This window comes from Podarcis filfolensis (assembly GCF_964270895.1).
Source record: "Podarcis filfolensis genome assembly, chromosome: 8".
Taxonomy (NCBI): domain Eukaryota; kingdom Metazoa; phylum Chordata; class Lepidosauria; order Squamata; family Lacertidae; genus Podarcis; species Podarcis filfolensis.
The window spans coordinates 57,524,433-57,545,694 of record NC_139611.1 but is presented as its reverse complement, the minus strand read 5'-3'; the positions used below and the strand labels follow the sequence as shown (position 1 = coordinate 57,545,694).

The following is a 21,262-nucleotide window of genomic DNA, read 5'->3' as shown; positions in this document are numbered from 1 at the left end:
GCTGCATACTCTTGCATTGCAATGGGTTGGACTAAATGAGCCTCAGGGCCCCTTCCAACTCTGATTTTATTAAGGGGGAAACCATGGATGTCACCATGAGCTCCTTGGGGGGGCGGGAAGTGGGATAGAAATGCAATAAATAAAATAATAATAATAATTTAATATGATTCTTCCTCTTCCTTTCTTTCCCTGTAATTTATTATCAACCATAATCCTAACCTCTTTTTTTTTTAATCTAAAAGTCTGATTTATCACTTTCAAAAATCTAAAGGAATACAGTATAAGGAATGTTATGATGAAACAACTATGTTATTTGAAAATGCCTATCAAAAGCAGTTCCTGAGAATCAATGAATGAATGAACACCCACCCACACACCTTGGGTTTTGAAACTACATCCCTTCATGTGTGCAGACTCAACTCACTGCCCTCTCCCTCTGTATATGCCCTCCTTTACCTCTCCCCCTCTCTTCCTCTGCTCCTCCACCTCTATGCAGATTTCAAATAGAGGCACCTGTGCAGAACATAACCAACCAGCAAGCTGAGTGGTAGCTCTGCAGCCTCTAAAACTCCTCAGCTATAGGACACATATGTGCAGGCATTTGAGAGTGCACATCAGCTGGCAAGTCTTCAATGATGCCCCTAGCATTAAACATGGAAAGAATCCCTCAAACAACAACGTACGGTAAATACACAAAGCTGCTATTGGTCTATTTGGCCCAGTGCTGCCTAACTCAGCCTTTGTCAGCCTGGTGCCCTCCAAATGTTTTGGACTACAATTCCCATCAGCCCCAGCAAAAAAAATCTGGTGGGCACCAGGTGTGGAAGGCTGGCCTAACTGGACGACCACCAGCAGCTTTCTAATGTATTTCTCAACCTCATTACTGGAGGTCCTCAGAGATGGTAGCGACTGAATCTGGGACACAACATGCACGGACCACATGCTCTAGCACTGAGCAAATAGTTCCCCTTCAAGTTCCACTGCACTGAACAGTGGGGAGTGGCTTTGCAATAGGATCAGGGAACTGCCTCTAGTGCACTGAGGTCCCTGCTTTGTTTCAGATATTCCATTTCTCCAAGGGCCTCTGCCCATATATTTCACGGCAGTGTTTTAGAGATGCCTTTTGCCAATCTGATTTAGATTGCTTATCCCTTCACCGCCTCCCATGCTATCTTTGAAAAAATCTGCCGACCACGTAAGACACAAGCCCAAACTTGCTCACCCCACCCTCTGCATTACACAACCAACCCAGTTAATAAAACCTCAGACCACAACTGCCTCAGGACCTGACACTGGAGGAAATGCTTAGTTTATCCACAGAGTTTTGGAACAGGGGTGGAGGGTGGGGGCACAGGGAGAGGCTTCAAAGGTGAAATGCTTCTTCAAAGCCCAACCAATCACTGAGGAATAGTTGACAATGATGCTCTCTTGCACCGTACCCCAAAATGTGCTCACAATGGTTGTCTGAACCATTGATCACAAACATGAACTGCATTATGGTCCATAGCCAACTCTGAAGTTCAGCCGAAACTTGCAGAACTGTGACTTGCATTCATAAGGATTTATTGGCCCTGAGCACAGTGATAGTCGAAGGCGGTGCAGTAGGGAAAGAAGACCTGGCCCCATGCAAAGTAGAGCTTAGGGATTCAAACTGTCTCAGTGCCAAAATATGTGCCTTTCCATCTTAAACCTTCTCCTCTCTGATCCCTCAAAGACTGCCCACACCCTGCTGAACGGAAGCCCTTAAGACCCAAATTACTACTGGCACTGAGACCACCAGAATGTTTAGGTACAGCAAGGACCAAACCAGGAGCGTGCAGGCCAGGGGCACCTTCCTGTCTATGAACATTCACTGGAAGGCATTTTCAATGTACCATTTTTGATAGCAGCTAATACCTTTTGTTGCTGTTGTCTCTATTTTGCTAATTTTTTAAAGTCTGTTTTTAATGCAGTTTTTTTAAAAAATGAATGTTTCACACTATTTCATGTAAGCAATTCAGGTTGAGTTTTTGGTGGGTCTTTTTTAAAAATAATATATACATCTTGTTAATAATCTCCGTTGGTAGCTTGCAAGTAATTCAAGCCAAGATAGGAAAGTTACAGACCAAAAGTTGAGGCAATCATGTGATTCTGGTCAACCAACTCTGTGCCACTGCCAGCTAGAAAACTCCAGCATCTATGACACTCCACAGCGACAGGAAAATCATTGCTGCATTAATGATTTCCACAAAGGGCCGGGAGAGACTCTCTGCCTGAAACCCTGGAGAGCTACTACTGCCAACCAGTGTTGCCAATACTGAGCTAGATGGACCATAGGAAGGCATCTTCCTATGTTCAAGTAAACAGCCAACATAGTCTAACCTCCCTGCAAATAAATCAGAATGAATGAATGGGTTGTGTAGAAGTGATCTCGACTGTGAGGGAGAATCCCTCCTCGTTCCCCAAATCCAAACATGAATCTTTTCTCAGACACGAGTGTTTCTGGGCAGGGGTGTGCAGAGCAGCACCCAAGCACTGTTCACTGAACACTGAGCATCCATTCTGACTTGCCTGTATTGAGTCAAGCAATTGTTATACTTTCCAGTTGATCTCCCAATGGCTTTCAGGGGGGTGGGAAAGCAGGTTTGCCGCACAGGAACACGAATCCAACTTTAATTGTACAACCTGAATTTGCTGATGTGCGACTGAATCCCACCCGAAAATGGCCGCAGGCTAGAAGCACCGAAGAGTGATCTGAGGATTCACAACGGTTCTTGGAGGCTGTATGTTTCTCAGCCTGGAATTATGGGGTACTGGGGTGGTTCTTCTGTTTTTTTATAGCCCTGCATACAATGTGCCTCAACAAGCAATTTCTCCTGCCCTTTGAAATAACAAGATGGAGGAGGCTTTTCTGAAGCGTCTGTGTGGAGGAACCAGCTACCAAGAGCCTCCAGCAAGACTCTGCTGCTCCTTTTAAACACTGGGCGAGGAGCTATCATTAAGCTGTTAACACTCCCCAGGGCAGGGCACGTGCCTTCATCTAAGCCAGCAGGCCCCAGGGAGTCGGGGTAATAAATCTCACCTCCGTTCCTCACCCTTGTCATCATCTTCCTTTTAGAACAGAAGCATCAGGACAGAACAAGCAGGAAAAGGAGGCGCTGCCTGAGATCGTGGGCAGAGTTTCGTCAGCGAATGCAGAACCACCTTGGTCTGCTCTGCTCCGGCACACTGACAAGACAGTGCTCCCACCCACCCAACTGTAACAGCCCTGAGACAGGCATACAGTGGTGCCTCGCAAGACGAAATTAATTCGTTCCGCGAGTCTTTTCGTCTTGCGATGTTTTTCGTCTTGCGGAGCACGGTCAGTCGCAACTGCACCTCTTCAAGTGGTTTTTTTAAAAAAAGGAAACAAACTCGCAAGACGTTTTCGTCTTGCGAAGCAAGCCCATAGGGAAAATCGTCTTGCGAAGCAACTCAAAAAACGAAAAACTCTTTCGTCTTGCGAGTTTTTCGTCTTCCGAGGCATTCGTCTTGCGAGGTACCACTGTATTAAGTCAGCTCACACAGAAACAGGGAGACACTCCCAGTTCAGTCCAAGGAATTGTCACACAAACTGCTACAGTTTCCCCCAAACAATCCTGGTAATTAATATAATATAATATAATATAATATAATATAATATAATATAATATAATATAATATAAAATATAGTATTTATTTATACCCCGCTCATCTGGCTGCATTTTCCTAGCCACTCTGGGCAGCTCCCAACAGAAAATTAATAATAAAAAAGCGACAATGTCAAAGATTAAAAACTTCCCTAAACAGGGCTACCTTCAGAAGGAGGCCGTTAAGATGGCAAGTCTTGGTCCAGCTGGTGCCCCCCAGGTGTTTTGGACTACAACTCCCATCAGCCCCAGCCAGCATGGCACCCGGGGCCAATGGGAGTCGCAGTCCAAAACATCCAGAGGGCACTATGCTAGCTACAATTCCTGGGAGTTCTTGGTCAGGCTCTCTTGCCATTCAATTTATCTGAAGACCAGCCCAGCGTCCTGTTCTCACAGTGGCCAACCAGATGCCTGTGGGAAACCTGCAAGCAGGATCAGAGCACAAGAGTGTCTCCCTTCCTGTGGTTTCCAACAGCTGGTATTCAGAAGCACTGCCACCTCCAAATGCAGAGGCAGAGCATACCCAGCTTGGCTAACAACCATTGACAGCCCTCCCTTCCATGAAAGGTGTGTTGGGGAGGGGTCTTACCTGCCGCTGCTTCAGGAAATCCAGGGCAATCTGCACGTTCTGGAGTCGGTGGAAGCGCATCCGGCCCTTTTCCCGTGGCTGAAAGAGACACAGAGCAGACTCAACTCAAGCACCCCTTGGAGCAAGACACGAGGACTCATCTCCAGCCAGCCGGCAAACCTTCTCCTCCATCACTCCAGGAAAAAATGTGAATCTACTTGAGTGGTCTCCTGACACCCACACTGCGTACTCCCTTCAATCTGCCTCCTCACTTTCTCTTAGGGACCTGAGCATGGGCTACTAATGCAAGTGTGGTTGCACAGCTCAAAAGAAGACCCGACCCTCAGCAGATGACAGGCCTCTTTGCTTTTGTTCTCAGATCTGCAAATGGCCCAAGCAGGGGCTAAAAGCTTTCATCTGAAAAGGTAGGAAGAGCAAAGCAACTGGACAGAGAAAGATGGCTAGGAAAGAGGCAAGCAGGTCAACAGCTGATAGCAGGGGCTCCTGTTTTTCATTTGTAAAAATGTCACAATCAACAGGCACAATCAACAGGTGGGCAAAGCACACATTAGCTTGAGAACAATTACAAATGGTAGCTTTTTGCAGGAGGACCCAACAAGTTGAATGCAGTTGCCAACCATGAGCTCCATAAGCTTCTTGCTTGTGCTCCCAGCCTATCTGGGACTTGCAAAAACAGGGAAAGGTGGCCAAGGACCTGTCAGGGCACAGGGCATGGCGACAGGTGGGCTGCATTCAGCTTAGTGGATCAAGCCAGAGAGAATGCTAATCCAATTCCAGCTTAACTTCAAACAGAGTTGCATACAAAATACAAGAACGAAGAACTAGCATGGTGGCAACTGGCTGCACTCCCAATCTTTATGAGGTGGTGGGCCTTGTTTCACAGAAAAATGGCACCCCCAGGGCTCACATGTTCCCCAGCTGAGCTGGAGGGTAACTCAGGGCCAAACAAAAAGAGATGGCAGAAACCCACAACTGCATTTTGGTGAATCACAGCCCAGAGAAGGAGCAGATCCAGACTGGGCCTATCATGCTGAGAAAGAGGTTAGGGGTATATAACCCTTTCCCCTGTTCAATGTTTTCCAGATGAAAACCAGCTGCTGCTTTTGGAAACACGGACTGTGCCCCTAAGAGGGCAAACAGCTACTTCAGGTGGAGGCATTATTGGGAAGAGAGCATCAGGAAAACAATGAGCTCCAGATTGCTCTGCCCATAACAACGGCTTTTGACCAAATTTTAAAGAGTCAGGAAACCCAGTAAGAAACCTCCGCTGTCTCTCATCACCAGGACACCTGAAGACAACTTCAACAGCCTTTAGAGTAGAACAGAAATAGCAGGGTGGGGTGAGTGGGGTCAAGAGAAAATGTGGGTCAAAGGGATTGCATTGTTCTGCATGCACCAAGGGAAAGTAACCCAGCAGCTTTCAGACACCGGCGCCAGCCCAAGACAACTGAGCAATTCTGCTGCATGATTCCAGGGTTCATGGAGCATGTTGGGATCTTGGCGTCTCATGCTACCCTTAAAAATATGGGTTGCCCATGCAGTCAGGGCCCCTAAATGTTGTCAAGCCTAGGGCCCAAGTGCCTTTTGGCCCACGTGGCAAAGTGTGGCTGCCTCCACCCAGATGGCTCCTGGGCAATTATGCTGCAGCAACTGCAGTAGCAGCAGTGAGGAGGGAGAGATAAACAGCCAGAATGAGGAAGAAGCAGAGACCAAAGGAAGCTTTCTAAGTCAGAAGATAGCTTGACAGCAAGGAAGCAAAATGAGCGGGTGACCCCAGAAGTGGGAGGCAGCAGAGAACACAGCAACTTGTACTAAAACCATTGTTTTTAACTCCTTCAGCTGAGCTGGCCACAAAAGAACCCCCAGTACTTCAAAGCACAGAGGAAGCCAGATTTAGAAAGACCATTCACAGGCTGTATACACACCATGCCTTTAAAGCACATTATTTTCCTCAAAGAATTCTGAGTACTGTAGTCTGTTAAGGGTTGCTGGGACTTGGAACTGCAGTGTGCAGAATTCTTTGAGGGAAAGGATGTGCTTCAAATGTGGCTTAATCGTATAGTGTGTTCAGGATACCAAAAAAAGCTCTCTTTTCAAATGCTCCACCCAACTTTGCTCTGGCTACATGGAAGGCACATGCCTTCTTCTGTTTCACTCTACCTCATGGGGTGCAATCCCTTCCCCACAACTCGTTGCCGACGGACAAACTACCTGCACGCAAGTGTCAGGATCCCATCCTCTGCAAGAACATTTCAAAGGAACAATGTGGTTCAAAACACAGGCAAGCAAAAAGCATGCAGTTACATTTTACTCTATGGAAACTTATGGAGGCATAAGTTACCTTCTGGAAGGACAAAGGTCTGCCTCCCCAAACAGAAAAGAGACTGCCTTCATTGGACTTCCATATTAATCATAAACAGTTATTTTCTACTTGTGAGGCGGTGAGGAAGGGACTTGACATCCCCATGTGCCTGGGATGTACATGTGCTCACAAGAACATAGAACACATGCGAGCCCATAACATGTTTGTTGAAGTGTGCAGGATCTGCTGTACTTAAGACAGACCATCATGCACTCACACCTCGTGGGTTAGTATCAACACACTCAGCTACCGGCACCAGAAAACATGTACAGATAATCCAGTGGATGTTTAAAACCCCAGCAGGAATCGACCCCACACAACAGAGAGATGAAAGGGGGAGGGGACAAAATCAGCACTTTGTGAAGATCAAGAAAAGGTCACCTTTTTTGGGAAATTGCTTTAATTTCACTGGGCAGCAAAACTGAGCTAGGATACAGTGGTACCTCAGTTTATGAACTTCATCCATTCTGGAAGTCCGTTCTTAAACCGAAACGGTTCTTAAACTGAGGCCTGCTTTCCCTAATGAGGCCTCCTGCCGCCGGTGCCCTTCCACCGTTCAGCTTCTGTTCTTAGACCAAGGTCAAGTTCACAAACTGGGACACTACTTCCAGTTTTGCGGAGTTCGTAAACTGAATAGTTCGTAAACAGGCCTGTTCTTAAACTGAGGTACCACTACTGTACTTGTGGCTGTTTGTGTAAGGCAGCCTTTACCAAACTACCGTCCTCCAGTTGCTTTCAACTACAACTCTCATGAGCCCCAACTAGCAGAGCCATACTGGCTGTGGCTCCTGGGAGTTGTAGTCAAGAACAGCTAGGCGCACCTGGCTGGTGTCAGGGGAGAAAAGACGGGAAGCAACATGGTTGCACACTCTTCTCATGAGCCTGCTGGATCAGGCCAATGACCCATCTAGCTCCCCATTGTGGTTTCCAGTCACTGTATTCAGAAGCATTACTGCCTGTGACTGTGGAAGAAGAGCACAGCCATCCTGACTAGTAGTTATGGACACCCTTAGCCTCCATGAATTTGCCCAGTCCCCTTCTCAAGCCATCTCACTTGGTGGCCATCAATGCTTCCTGTGGAAGCAAGTTACAGAGTTCAATTATGTCCAAGTAACACCAACTGAGAGAATGCATATGGTGTTTTTTGGACATCCAGTGTTACCCCAATGAATTCTTTAGAGTGTTTTAAAGTCAATCAAACCTTTAGGGTTTTTTTAAAAAAAAATTGAGCAAAAAGGGCAATGGCATAGTAATTTCTGATATTAAATACTTTATAAAAATTGAATTTATTTCCTGCCTTTCTTCACTCACAGGAACATAGGAAGCTGCCTTATACTGAGTCAGACCCATCGGTCCATCAAGCTCCGTATTGTCTACACTGACTGGCAGCAGTTCTCCAGGGTTTCAGGCAGGGCTCTGTCCCAGCCCTTGCTGGAGATACCACCAGACATTGATCCTGGGATCTCCTGCCACTGAGCTATGGCCCTTCCCAAGGGAGCATACACCTAGGTCCCAGATGGTCACCCACCCAGGCAATGACCAGGCCCATGCCTGCTCAAAGCTTGAGCAAGGTCTCACGTGCCTTTAGAGTCCATCAGTGTTAAGAATCATTCTCTGTTTCTCAAAAGACAGCCCAGGTGATCCCTGCCCAAAACCTCAGGTACACCTGGATTATCTGAGCGTGCCCCGGTGCCAGTTGTTGTTAACGCTGCTCCAAGGAGGACTTTGACCTACTGCGTCACCATCCTCCTCATCCTCCTCCTCTTCGCACTCTTCGCTGCTCGTGCGACACCAGGACGGCACTTTCACCAGCCGAAGGGTCTTCTGCCCTGAGGATTCCTTTTGCTAACAACCATTGCGGACAGACAATGACACCGAGTAGAAGAAAATGGCACACACACACACCCCCCCCAAAAGAAAAGGAAAATGCAGCACACACAAAATGCACAGGGAGGAGGAGGGGAAACACCAACAACAGGGTCCTTTTTCCTTCCTCCTCAAATAACAACAACAACAACAACAATAATAATAACAATAGATATTTCCACTGCAAACACTCAACTGAAGCAGAGTGAGGGTGCTGGCTGGGAAGGGAACCAACCCAACTCTGCTAAACCTTAAGTGAGACCTAGAGGTAAGAAAGGTCCCTGCTTTTGAAAACAGAAGAGCCTGTGATGCAGAAACAGCTTCGGGACCAAACATTTAGACCACAGCTCAGTGGGGGAGAACATGCCTGGTCTGCAGAAGGTACCAGATTCAGTTCCTGGTGGTCTCCAGCCTAGACCAGCATTACAGGGTGGCAGAAGGTAGCACCAGTGTAATAAAATACACCTGTGTGTCCATGTCTTGTGAAACAGGAAGCCTCTATCCCCCTGTTTAGGAGTTTGAGGAGCAGGATAATTTTGCTTCGATTGCTAAAGGAACGGTGGCTAAAGGGGTCAAGGGGGTCCTGGAAACTCACCAGTTTGACACCAGAGAGGACCTCCAGCAGAGAGATGAGGTTGTGGCCATCTCGCAGGTCCTCGTAGAGGTCATTGATGTGCTTGCGCACCTGTAGGACCAAAATGGAAGAAGACACCTGTTCAGATGCTCTGCCTGAGGAATGTCCAGGCAACACAGCAAGACAAAGCAGTGGGCTCCTCCTGCTGCCCATTGGGTTGGTTGGGTAGTGGTAAGAAAAACTCAAGAGCAGGAGGAGGGAAAAGAGGGATTCATGGTAATATTCCATGCAAAGACTAAAGCTAAATACAGAAAAGTTAAAAGATCACCCACCACCACCAAGCTCTGTGCTGGGCATTTCAAACTTCAAAGCCTGTTTCTGCTGCCATAAGAACCAAGAACATGCTACATTTTCCAAAAAAAAAGAAAATAATGTGCACTACTATTCTCAGTACTGAGAATAGGGATATATGCATAACTAAAGCCCAGAGCCTTTCAAAACTGAGCATATGCCATGGGGCAAACAATAAATAAAGGAGGAGAGGATAATCTAACAAGCTCTTGCTGGGTGCTAAGCAGTAGCAGCCAGCAGAGTGGGGTGCCTCCTGACATCAGCATCACTGCAGCTTACCTGGAGGCACCAGGGCAAGAGAGGGTAGTGGGGAATTTGGGGCTGTGCAGACACAAGAGCAGGAGCATGTGGCTGGCTCTGCCAGTGTACCTGTGCAGCGCCAACCTCACTGCCATGGTGCCTTGCCCGGTCCCAGGTAAACTGCAGCAACAGGGTGGTTGGAAGGGTGGTTCTGCCCCACCATGCTGGCTGCTGGTAGTGATAAGATCAGAAACAGCACCGTGCTTACCTTCATCAGGTGCTTATTCACCCATTTGGTGAAAGTCTTTTTCTGGACCCGATCCCGTTCATCTGTTAAAAAGAGCAGAAAGAGAGAGAGAGAGGCCTAAGTTAGCAAATCAGTCACCTGGAAAAACAAAGAGCATTTCGTGTTGCAGGTGACAAGCAGGAGCATCACAACCTTTTCTCGGAGCTGATGCATGCATATAAGGGCACTTAGGGAGAGGCCAAACCATGCACACACAGACACAGGTTGCTTTCTCGAACGAGGGTCTCAGCCTGTACCCTTTGCTGCCTTTCCCGAGCGCAGAGGTTTTATAAACGACATAAACCAAGCGCATTTATCGGTTGTAAGAAGCTACCCTTCTAGAGCCTAAAACAATGCAGGCAATTAGCGGCTTATTCTTTCACTGTATTTTGGTTCATTGGATTTTAGGGATTTAACATTTATTTTAGGCCCTCAAGCTCAACCCAAGGACACCTGAAGCTTTTTTAAAAAAAGAAAAAAATCCAAGCACCCTGGACTATACATACATCTCAAATGAAAACACACAGTGTGTGGGGGGTGATGGCTCTGCTCTCAGCACCCTTCCCACCTTGGAGCAGATGCCCACCAGTTCTGTGCTACAAACAACTCCCTCCCCCAGCCAACTCCCTCCCTCCCAATGTTTGGGAGGTAATCAAAGCCGTTTGAGTCCAAGTTTTCAATCCAACTTCAGTGTGAAACATAGGGCCATCCCCACAGCCCAGATCAACCCAGAGCACATTGTGCAGTAGGGTGGGGGACACCACCAGAGGACCCTTGCAGAGCAAACAGCTCCAGGCAACTTCAGCAAGGAAGCCAAGCCGCACACCAAATCCAAGGTTTACCAACTCCATCGTCACTAGCAAATTCATGCTATATAAGTATTTCCCTCATAAACACCCCAAACAGACCCTGAAAGGGGACAAAGGCTACATATTAATCTCAATAATGAGCAGTGCTTTTTTTGTGAGGCTACTCACAAACATTGATTATGAGACTCCAGACTAATTTAAAATTAAAACGAAAACCCGAAAAAGCCAAAACACCACACATCTTGGCCTGGTTACTGGAAGTGACACACTCCTTGTTACTCTCTAACAATTCCCTTTCCTGCCTCCCCTTCTTCTCTCTTGCATTGCCCAAGTTCACAGAATGATAGAATTGTAGAGTAGGAAAGCATCCATGACAGATGGCCATCCAACTTCTGCTTAAAAACCTCCAAGGAAGGAGACTCCATCAGCCTTATGAAACCAGGTGCATTCCAGATGTTTTGGACTACAACTCCCATCAGTTCCAGCCAGCACAGCTAAATTATATTGGGGCTGATGGGAGTTGTAATCCAAAACATCTGGAGGGTACCAGGTTGGAGAAGCCTAATTTATACTTTGAGAAGGGACCTACTATTTTTCTCTGCTTAAGCTGATCTATAAAGATCCATGGGCATTGGTGCCCTGTGCGAATCATCACAACTCTGCATATTCTGGGGAACAAACCCATCACACACTCCCCCACCCACCCCTCTATTTTTTATTTTTTGAGTCCTATCATCTCCAGCACAAATTCACCCAGCCCTGACCTTTGGCCTCTCTGCAATCAAGATCCAGGAGCAAGCACAACTTATTGTGATTCATGCGCACAGGCTGTCATGTCAAGGACTCTCCTTCTGCGGAGGCCTAGCCAAAACATCAATGGGGCTTTTCCTCAAATGGCCTTGTATAGATTTTTAAACATCTGCAGATTTAAAAAGCAAGCAAGGAGCCCCTACCCCCGGGGCAACCCATTCTAATCACTCTCCAGGGATGGGCTATTTATTACTGACATTCGCATGTTGAGTAGCCACAGCCACTTCAACAAAGAGCACCATGAGGGTCAGCCAACCTTGAGAGCTGCTCTCAGGTCAAACAAAGGTGAGCCACCCATGTTCTACAAAACGCTTCTCAAAATATATTTGCTATTTCAAGAAAATCACCATGAAACGTTGTGGAAACACAGAGCCAAGGTGCCTCCAGTTCCTCCCATCATAACTGCAAGACTCATTTCATTTTCAGGGGGCTGCACTGGTAAGATTAAAGGTAAAGGTAAAGGGGACCCCTGATAGTTAAGTCGAGTCATGAACGACTCTGGGGTTGCGGCGCTCATCTCGCTTTACAGGCCAAGGAAGACGGCCTTTGTCCGTTCTGCAGACAGTTTTTCTGGGTCATGTGGCCAGTATGACTAAGCCGCTTCTGGCACAATGGAACACCAACACCAGAGCAGCGAAAGGAAACGCCATTTACCTTCCCACTGGAGTGGCACCTATTTATCTACTTGCACTTTTTGGTGTGCTTTCAAACTGCTAGGTTGGCAGGAGCTGGGACTGAGCAATGGGAGCTCACCCCGTAGTGGGGATTCGAACCACCAACCTTTTGATCGGCAAGCCCAAGGCTCAGTGGTTTAGACCACAGTGCCACCCGCGTCCCTGGTAAGGTTAAAGACCTCCCCAAATCTTATCGGGACCTGGTGGCTCCCAAATGCCTCTCTGTCCACTCAGCTGCACTGCTATTGGGTGGCTGCAGATAGGACACCAGCCCAGAAGACGCACTTCCAGCAGGTTAGTTGGAGAATACCCTGAAATCTCTACCCATTGATACTATATTCTCATTTGGGCAAAAATCAGCATACCTGAATAATCAGCTGTGAAGGAGTTACCTGCACTGACATTTTCATGGGAATTCAGAAACATTTCTATTTTCTTAAGGTTACCTGCAGAACAACACCCAGAATCCTGCCTCACAATGCTTCCGTCTTGGCTTATTAATGCCTTCTGCACTCTGGTCAGTGACGGCCTTTGAAAGCAGCTCGCCTGCAAGCAAGTGCTCGCCAGATGGTGTGGACTACAACTCCCATCAGCACCAGCTAGGATAGCTGTGCTGTTGGGAGCAGGTGTCAGTGGCAGGTTCGCAATAAATCATTCAGCATCAGTGAAGTTAATCCTTTATTCAAGGAAACAAGGTCAACTCAGGAGGCCAGGCCTAGTGAGCACAGCGATTCATCCCAGTAGATCTTGCCTAAGTCTCCTTCCCACCCCCCAGTTCCTTCCCAAGCAATCTGAGACTCCGTCACCATGCCTATCTTTGCTCCTCCATCTTCATACCTCTTCTGGTTCTGGGAGACTGGGAAGAGGGGAGCTGCTTGCAGCAGGAAAGGGAGACCCCCTGGCTTCTTCACTAGCCTGACTCCTCTCTGCCTTTTGGCCCCCTTCCTCTCCAGCCTCCACTTCTGCCTTTGATTCTGGACTGCTCTGTGCCACAGCCTCTTCCTGCTCACAAAACCCTGTTACCTCTTCAGCTTCTGACACCTCCTCTGCCCAGTCTTCTTCCTCTGACCACTCATCATCCCACCACCAATCCCCAGGTTCAGAGCTTTCTTCCCAGCTGGTGCTTCCCACCATTCCCTCTGCATCCAGCCAGTCCATGATACATGTTGGCAGAGGCTGCTGAGAACTGTGCTCTGAATCATCTGGGGGGCAACTGGTTGGGGAAATAAAGGAACATATGCTCTTCACTATTTCACTTAAGTACTCATATAATCGATTTTTTTAAAAAAAATAAATAATGATTTTGTATATGTATCCCCAATATATGTTTACTTTATTATCACATAATATAAACTATATGTAAGTCAGGGATGGTGAACATTGCAGCCCTCCAGATTTTGCTGAACTACAATTCCCATCATCCCTGGACCATTAACCATGCTAATGGGAGTTGGAGTCCAGCCTGTCTCTAGAGGGCCACAGGCTCCCCATCCTTGCAGGACGCGGTTCCCAAAAAGAACATTCCAAAAAAACCACCCAAGAACAGAAAATACGTACCTTTACAGAAGAAAACCATCTCCATGCTACATTAAATTTCCCTTATCACACCATAACTTAGTGTTGCATTTCTATCAACTAACCAACGTCTAGTTATGGCTTCAGAAGAGGGAGAAAGTATATTCTCACCAGTCAGCAGAAAAGACTGAGGAGGGAAGGAGGGAGGGAGGACAACAACTGTGTCTACTACATGACTTGGGGAGGAATTTAGTTCAGTTCACATTTTAATGCAAAGCTCCCAAACTTGTACTTCCCAAAACAACAAGTGAATTGAAACATGGCTAACCTTTAAAATTAGCACTTCTCTGAATTTTGCAATGCGTTTCTCCAACAAAATAATGGTTACAAAAATGTGTGGGAAAGATAGTCCCTTGTTACAAAGCAAAGCCCATTAGAAGTCAAGGCCCAACCCTCTGTTTTAAGTTTTCCTGTGCAAGTCACACTGAGCTTAAGTGAACTAGAGTCACACCAATTCCACCCATTGCACAGGATGCCCCTTTCTGGTGAATTGTGCCTCAGCTATGAATCAGTTCTGTACCCCCCCCACACCCCTCCTCTATCAGTGGCCAAAATCTCTTGCTCAAGGCAGCTGCCTCCGCTCTTAGCACAGCCCTTTCTGCTCCCCCTTTCCTTTCCCCCAGAAACCTTCCTTTGATGCCCCAAATTCTCTTCCTACAAGGTTGGAATTAAAAAAAAGAAAGGGAAAACAGAAAGATATTAGGTGATGGCATGTCCCATGAATGAGTCAGAACGATCAGGCTTTACTCCTCAGGACACTTTATAGGAAGCAAGTGAAGTAACCATGAGTGAGTAGCCATGCTTAGGATGAGGCTGCCACGCACTCCACCCCCCCACCCCCCATCAAGGAAGATGTAACCAACGAGGAGGCCGTACTAACCAAAGCAGCACATCTTGCACACGAGGTGGGCGTTCAGCTCCCTCTCCCCTCTGAAGATGTGCCACATGGACCCCTCAGAGCCCAGCGCCATTGGCATCAAGTCCTTGGTTTGCAAGAGAGCTCTTCCAACTCCGGGTTTCCCCTGGAGTCTGTTATCCTCAGCGTGGTCTCCTAGCCCCATGCCCTGGCTGCCGGCTTCCTCACCACAGCTCCTCCCACAGCTTCCTCCTTCGTGATCAGGAGCAAAAGAAAGCGCGCACGCGCATGAGCCTCCCTTCAGAACATCTCTGCAAACAGTCCCACAAAGAAGGGAGCCTCAGAGGCTTCAAAGAGAAAGGGGTTCACTTTGCAAGAAGGTGCCAACGTCTTCCATAGTTGGGGAGAGACAGCAAAAACCCTCTGAGACACAAGCAAAACAAAAATAATCCGGTGGTCCAGCACAAATATTTCAAAATAGCCACATCATCAGCAGACCTCAAAGGGGCAGGCAGGCATAGGCCTCAGCTGTGCATGAAGATTCAGCAGCGGCAAGGAGGTTGGTCAATATCCTGCCGCACCCCAGAATGGGTTACACTTCATTCAGTCACTACAATGTCCTTGGTGGAAACTTCCTATTCCCACCATCACCTTTGCACTCAAGAAAGGAGGCGATCAGGTCAAGATAGATGTAAAAAGCATTCAGCAGGTCCACCACTCCTCAAGAGAGAAAAGAGACTGAGAAAAAGATTCTCTTCTTCAGGTTGAGCAAGAGGTACAAATCCAAGACACATTGGGAAAGGACAACTCACGACTACTCAGGGACTTGGAACAGAAGAGGAATTTTCCAGTTCTTCAGCTTTTTCTCTCTAAAAATCCCAACTTCCAGCCAAAACTCCATCACACCCAAGTTGCCACCTCCATGCAGCAAGCAGCATGTGGGAGTCAGAAGGTCCAGCCAGCACCTCTCTCAAGAGAACTCAGCAATGCAGCTCCAGGCTGTTTGCCTCCTGGTTCTAATGTGAACTCCCAGAGTCACCAGACGGACTGAAACACTAAGGCAGAACAATAGGCTGTTCTTCTTTCTCTGCATTCATTGGGGGCCTGCAGCATCTTCACAAATAAAACATCCTCAAGCTGAAGACAGTCCCCAAAACTTCCAGAGCTCAGCTCTGCAAAAGCACTAGCTCAGCAGAAGACTACGCCATTTGAAGAGGGCAATGGTTTGGAGCGTCCACGGCAGAGATAACGGGGGCTAGCTTATCAGTCATCTTCCTTTTCCTCTTCTTCTAAATATAACTCCACTTCAGTCTCTTTGACCCAAGCTGAGTGCTCCCCACTTCCAGCAAGTTAAGCACAAAGCTCCAGCATCACTTAAGCACCCTGGCAGCGACCAGGCCCAGCAGAAAACATCAGCTTCTGGCTTCCTTCACTGCCACCCAGGAAATAACTCCATGAGTACTCTGTCCGATGCTTTTTCTCCTCCCTTAAGAGCCTGTCACCCAGCCTTATTCCTCCTGGGTAGATCTTGGTGTCTAATGAGATTAGCCCTCCCACCCCCAACATACACACACACACAAAGAGAGAGAGACACTATCCTATCCACTGAGCTAAGAATAAGTCCCTTGCTCCTTCTCACCAACAACATCAAGGTCTTGCCAGCTTATCTTCAACGGCTTAATCTTTTCCCAGAGAGTGCTTCCGATAAGCAACCTGTTACCACCCGACTGCTCAACTCTCAGCAGCCCCCGCTGCTGCCTCACTGGCTGGCTACCCGCTGTCCCACCCTTGCCCACATTCCCCCCTTGCCCATCCAGAAGATAACCAACCAACCGTCTGGCATTCCTGACCAAGGCCAAGAACAGAGGCCACAGCAAAGCTGCTATTGTCAGTGACCTGGGCTGGCCTAACAGACGGAAGGGGGAGCAGAGAGGGAGGCTCAGGGCAGCGGAGGAGCTCAGCACAAAAAGACGGCAATGGGAAAAAATAACAAACCAAAGGCACTTCTCAAACAGAGCAAAGCACGGACCCAGCTGTGCCCTTTGGAAGATTCTTTACAGCAGCTTTCTACAACCTTGTGCCCACTGGGTGTTTTGGATTGCAACTCCACCTGCCCCAGCCATCATGGCTACATGGTGATGTGGTGGGCTGATGGGAATTGTAGTCTGAAATGTCTGGAGGACACCAGGTTGAGAAAGGCTGCTGGCTGCTGCAAAGCCTCCAGCAATTACAAGATCTGCAGCTGGACACCGCAAAGGCTACCTTATGAAAGTCAGGTTCCGATCCGATACACAGGATAGGTAACTGGGCTCCAGGTACTCAATGGGTTCTATAGCAATGGACTAACCAGAAACATGCACTTGATGAAAGAAAAAGACTGACAACACATAGGGATGCAGAAAGCTGCCTTGTGCCAATTCACCTGACTTCCAGCAGCTCTCCGGGGTTTCAGGCAGGAATCTTTCCCAGCCCTATAACTGGCAATGCTAAGAAGAATTGAACCTGAAGCCTTTTGTATGCAAAGCAGATGCCCTCCTGCTGAGCTGTGTCTGTCTGTCCATCCCTAACACAGACACAAAATCACATCCTGCTATTCGGGGCTTAGTTAAACCAGAGCAATGCTCATCAGCTGGTTCTGTAATTTGTTGTTGTTGTTTATTTGTTTAGTCGTGTCTGACTCTTCGTGACCCCATGGACCAGAGCACGCCAGGCACTCCTGTCTTCCACTGCCTCCCGCAGTTTGGTCAGACTCATGCTGGTAGCTTCGAGAACACTGTCCAACCATCTCGTCCTCTGTCGTCCCCTTCTCCTTGTGCCCTCCATCTTTCCCAACATCAGGGTCTTTTCCAGGGAGTCTTCTCATGAGGTGGCCAAAGTATTGGAGCCTCAGCTTCACAATCTGTCCTTCCAGTGAGCACTCAGGGCGGATTTCCTTAAGAATGGATAGGGTTGATCTTCTTGCAGTCCATGGGACTCTCAAGAGTCTCTTCCAGCACCATAATTCAAAAGCATCAATTCTTTGGCGATCAGCCTTCTTTATGGTCCAGCTCTCACTTCCATACATCACTAGGTTCTGTAATTACCAACCACTATTGTAGATTAGGATCACCTTCAACTTCAGTTGTCTTCTAGAAGAGGGTTTCTTTACCCAACCATGATTCAACACACACACACACACCAAATATTAACAAGGATTTCCACAGTGTTGCAAAGGCCACCCCCACTTTGCTGATGATCTTGGGCCATTCACAAGTCACCATGTCTCTCTGGAAAAACTGTTTCCACCAGAGATTATAGCTGTGATCTCTCAAGCAAAGACACTCAGCAAACAATCACTTTCTCATGAGCAGGCTTCCTCTCTTGCAACCTGCCTGCCTGTCTGTCTGTCTGGCCCAGCCCATGATCCTCTAACCTGGTCACTGATTACTCTTTTGGGAACATTTAAAGTGCAACCCTTTTGTCTGAACTACAGTCTGCTTCAAAGGTAGCCAACATGTTGCCATCAAAATGTTGTTGGACTCAGAACTCCCACTGTCCTTGGCTAGGCTTTATGGGAGCTGAAGTCCAGCATCCGGAGGGCACTATGCTGGCTACCTATGGTCTACCCAGACATGTGCATGAAGTTCCTTGTGCTGGGGGCTGCTTCTCAACTTGCTTCCCATTTCTACCTCCCTGGAGACGCTCCCCAGTCAGGATCCCCCAGCTTCACTGGACTCCTGTGCTTTCAGTCCTCTTCCTTGGGGCATCTGCTGACTTCCGAGTCCCGCACTCATCAAGGGACTTCCCACAAAGAGGCTCAAGGCTGCTTCCCCAAACAGCAGGTGAAGCCAGGGCACAAAGAAAGCAAATGGATCAGACCATCAAGAATATGCACTGAAGCAGAGCAGGGTGGATTTAGTCCCGTCCCAGTTCAAAGCTGGAACAGAATAGACTTTAATGGGTATACAGTGGTACCTCTACTTACAGAAGCGATCCATTCCAGGGTGCTGTCCGCACCCCGAAAAGTCTGTAAGTAGAGTGCCGCTTCTGCGCATGACGCGGTAGATCGCTCCTGTGCATGCGCGAAGCAGTGAACCCGGAAGTAAACACTTCCGGGTTTGCCACGTTCATAACCAGAAAAAACGCAACGTGAAGCAAACACAACTCGAGGTATGACTGTATAAGCATTCCTTCCTATATAACTGTCTCAATTTCAGCCCCTTTCTGAATTATCCCTAGCATGGAATTTTCCTTTTTCACTGCCTCTGCACATGAAGTTGAATTTCCAGCTCTACAATATCTTCCTTTGCAGAAGCCATGCTGATTCTTCCCCAGCGGCACCTGTTCTTCTTTGCTCTCTAATCCTTTGTGCTAAAAAGAGTTTTTCAAGTGCTGAGTTTTAGGTTTGCATGGTGCTCTGGGATATTGTGTGGAAACCAGAATGTTAAGGAAGTGTAAGACTGAAAATCCCCATTCACAGGAATGAGGCAGAAATGTACACAAGGCCCCAGAGACATAGCCACCTAGTGCTGTCACTTAGGAAACTGTCATCGTGGCATAAATCAGAATGCTCTTCTACCAATGAACACCGGTGACATGCAGAGGGGCTGAGTCATGGGCATCACCTGAGTCCACTGACAACTCATTTAGTTTCCTCAAAGAACTACAATTCCCAGAGCTCTTTGACAGTTAAAGTAAGTACTGAAACTTTCTTATGTGCAACAAAGAGTCCCGCAAGTCTAACCCTCTGGAAGCTTCTCTTATGTGTGTCCAGCAGAGTCTTCTGCATATTCCATGACATCACCAACCCAGCAGTGCTTCTGGGCTATTCCTGACCTCTTGCCATCAAGCAGAAAAAGAGGACTGCTGCTTAGAACAAGGTCAGGTGGAAGAACAAACACATATACACAGAAAGAGAGAGAGAGTACATTTTGGTCCTCAAATAACAGTACCTTCCTGCCTCCTGCTCTTCGTCCAATACAAGATCCCAGCAACTCCAAGAACATGACTCAAGATGAACACAGTGGGTGGCAGGAAAGTCCCATTCAAAAGGGGCATTTGCCTCCTGGTTTCCGCGCCGTTATCACAGATCCCGAGTTTTAAATTCCTCACTTGAGGCCGCAAGCACCCAGACACAGCATCACACAGAACAGGGCGGGCGAGAACAGCAAAGGCACAGAGTTCAGAGGAGAGAAAGAGAGCGAGAGCGAGAAAGGAGAGAGAGAGCTGTCTCTGGAAGGAGGGGGGGGGTTCTCTTCCTCTCTCATCAGCCCATGGGGTGGGGGAGAAACAGCCTGCCCTCTGTTGCTTCCAAAACAAAAATGCCCGACGGAGCAAGTGGACTCCGGACAGAGAAAGTGAGCAAATGAGCGTCCGGGTGACTCAAACATCTTTCCTTGGCATCCACCAACGTGATGAAATGAACCAACTTCAGCCTCTCCCCCCCCCCCTTCAAGAGAGAGAGCGTCATGCTCTTAAATTTCCATTCCTAAGCCCATTGGAATGCCCACTCTCCAAGCAGACTTGTTTGGAAGAGAACAGGGAAGGCACTGCTTGAGGAGCCAGGACAGACAAGGCAGAGCAGGGATTCTGCTAGCTCAGGACAGGCTGCCTAAAGAGCAGCCTCCCATACAGCCCTTCCGGATGATAGGAGGGGGAAAAGAGAGACCAGTTGGCTCAGTGCTTTTTTAGTTCACTGCATTGCAAACCTCAGTAGGTGCTGGCTGGGGCTGATGGGAGTTGAGTCCAAAACAGCTGGAGGGCAAGAGGGCTGGGCTATGCAGATGAGGGGTGTGGCTATGCAAATGGGCAAAGCCTTGGTTCTCAATGGCCCCTGGAGCTGAGAACAAGGACAGACCCCATCACAATGATGTCCTTTTCACTTTCTCCCATAACTAAATGAGTACCATTTACTCCTAGGGGGGAAAGTGAAGCCCTAAGGCTTTGGGAGTTTGCTGGCGCTGGGTGACTTGACCTGGGTTGTTAAGATCAGATTTAAACCAACGCATTAAAAAGAACTGGGGAAGAGAAAGGACTTTGCCTGGCACTACGAAACAGAAGAGCTGGTGCCAGACAAATCCATGGGGGTCGTTATCAATGGCTACTAGCCATCATGTTTGTGTACCAGCAGCAGCATTTGAGACATGCTGCCGAAAGTGCTATTTCATCACGTCCTGCTTGCGAGCTCTATGTGGGCATCAGGTTGGCCTCTGTAAAAACACAATAATGGACAAGCTGGGCTTTTGGCCTGATCCAGAAACAGGAAACTTCTTATGCTCTTGGTGTCTATGGGGAGAGTGTACCAAAGCTGAGGTCCCACTTTCAAAAAGGGTCGTTTCTGCCGTCACCATCCTCCACCCACCTCACATCAGGTGGATCAGAAAAGTCCCTTCAAAGACATCCAGGGGGTTGGGCTGTCCCATGTGTGAGTAGACAGCCCCAAGGTTCCCAAGGCAGTGTGTGTGTACATGCCATGAGCATCTATGTGCAGAGATAGTGATGTGCTGCACACACAGGTGCCCTTGCAAGATATAAGCCATTCCTTCACTCACACGACTCCACACATGCCCATTTGCCCACAGGCATTTTGCTAAACAAATTAATAAATAATTGTAGGTTGTATGACCTTCGGGGTATTTTAATTA

The 21,262-nt window shown here is 47.8% G+C and overlaps 1 protein-coding gene across 10 annotated transcripts in view; it reads right to left on the bottom strand.

Annotated features, from left to right (window-relative positions):
- The window catches only part of MACF1 (microtubule actin crosslinking factor 1), a 293,076-nt gene that overhangs the window by 192,080 nt on the left and 79,734 nt on the right, over window positions 1-21,262 (bottom strand). For 7 of the 10 annotated variants that reach the window (XM_083625102.1, XM_083625113.1, XM_083625114.1 and 4 more), the window contains 3 exons: window positions 9,898-9,959; window positions 9,060-9,149; window positions 4,237-4,314 (listed from right to left, as the gene is read on the bottom strand). The exons of 1 other annotated variant lie outside the window; for it this stretch is intronic. In XM_083625102.1, coding sequence (XP_083481228.1) covers window positions 4,237-4,314; window positions 9,060-9,149; window positions 9,898-9,959 — 230 coding nt within the window. Of the gene's footprint in view, window positions 1-4,236; window positions 4,315-9,059; window positions 9,150-9,897; window positions 9,960-14,663; window positions 16,242-19,570; window positions 19,977-21,262 lie in introns of those variants that run through there. 2 more of the 10 variants (XM_083625103.1, XM_083625105.1) reach the window with 2 other exon arrangements.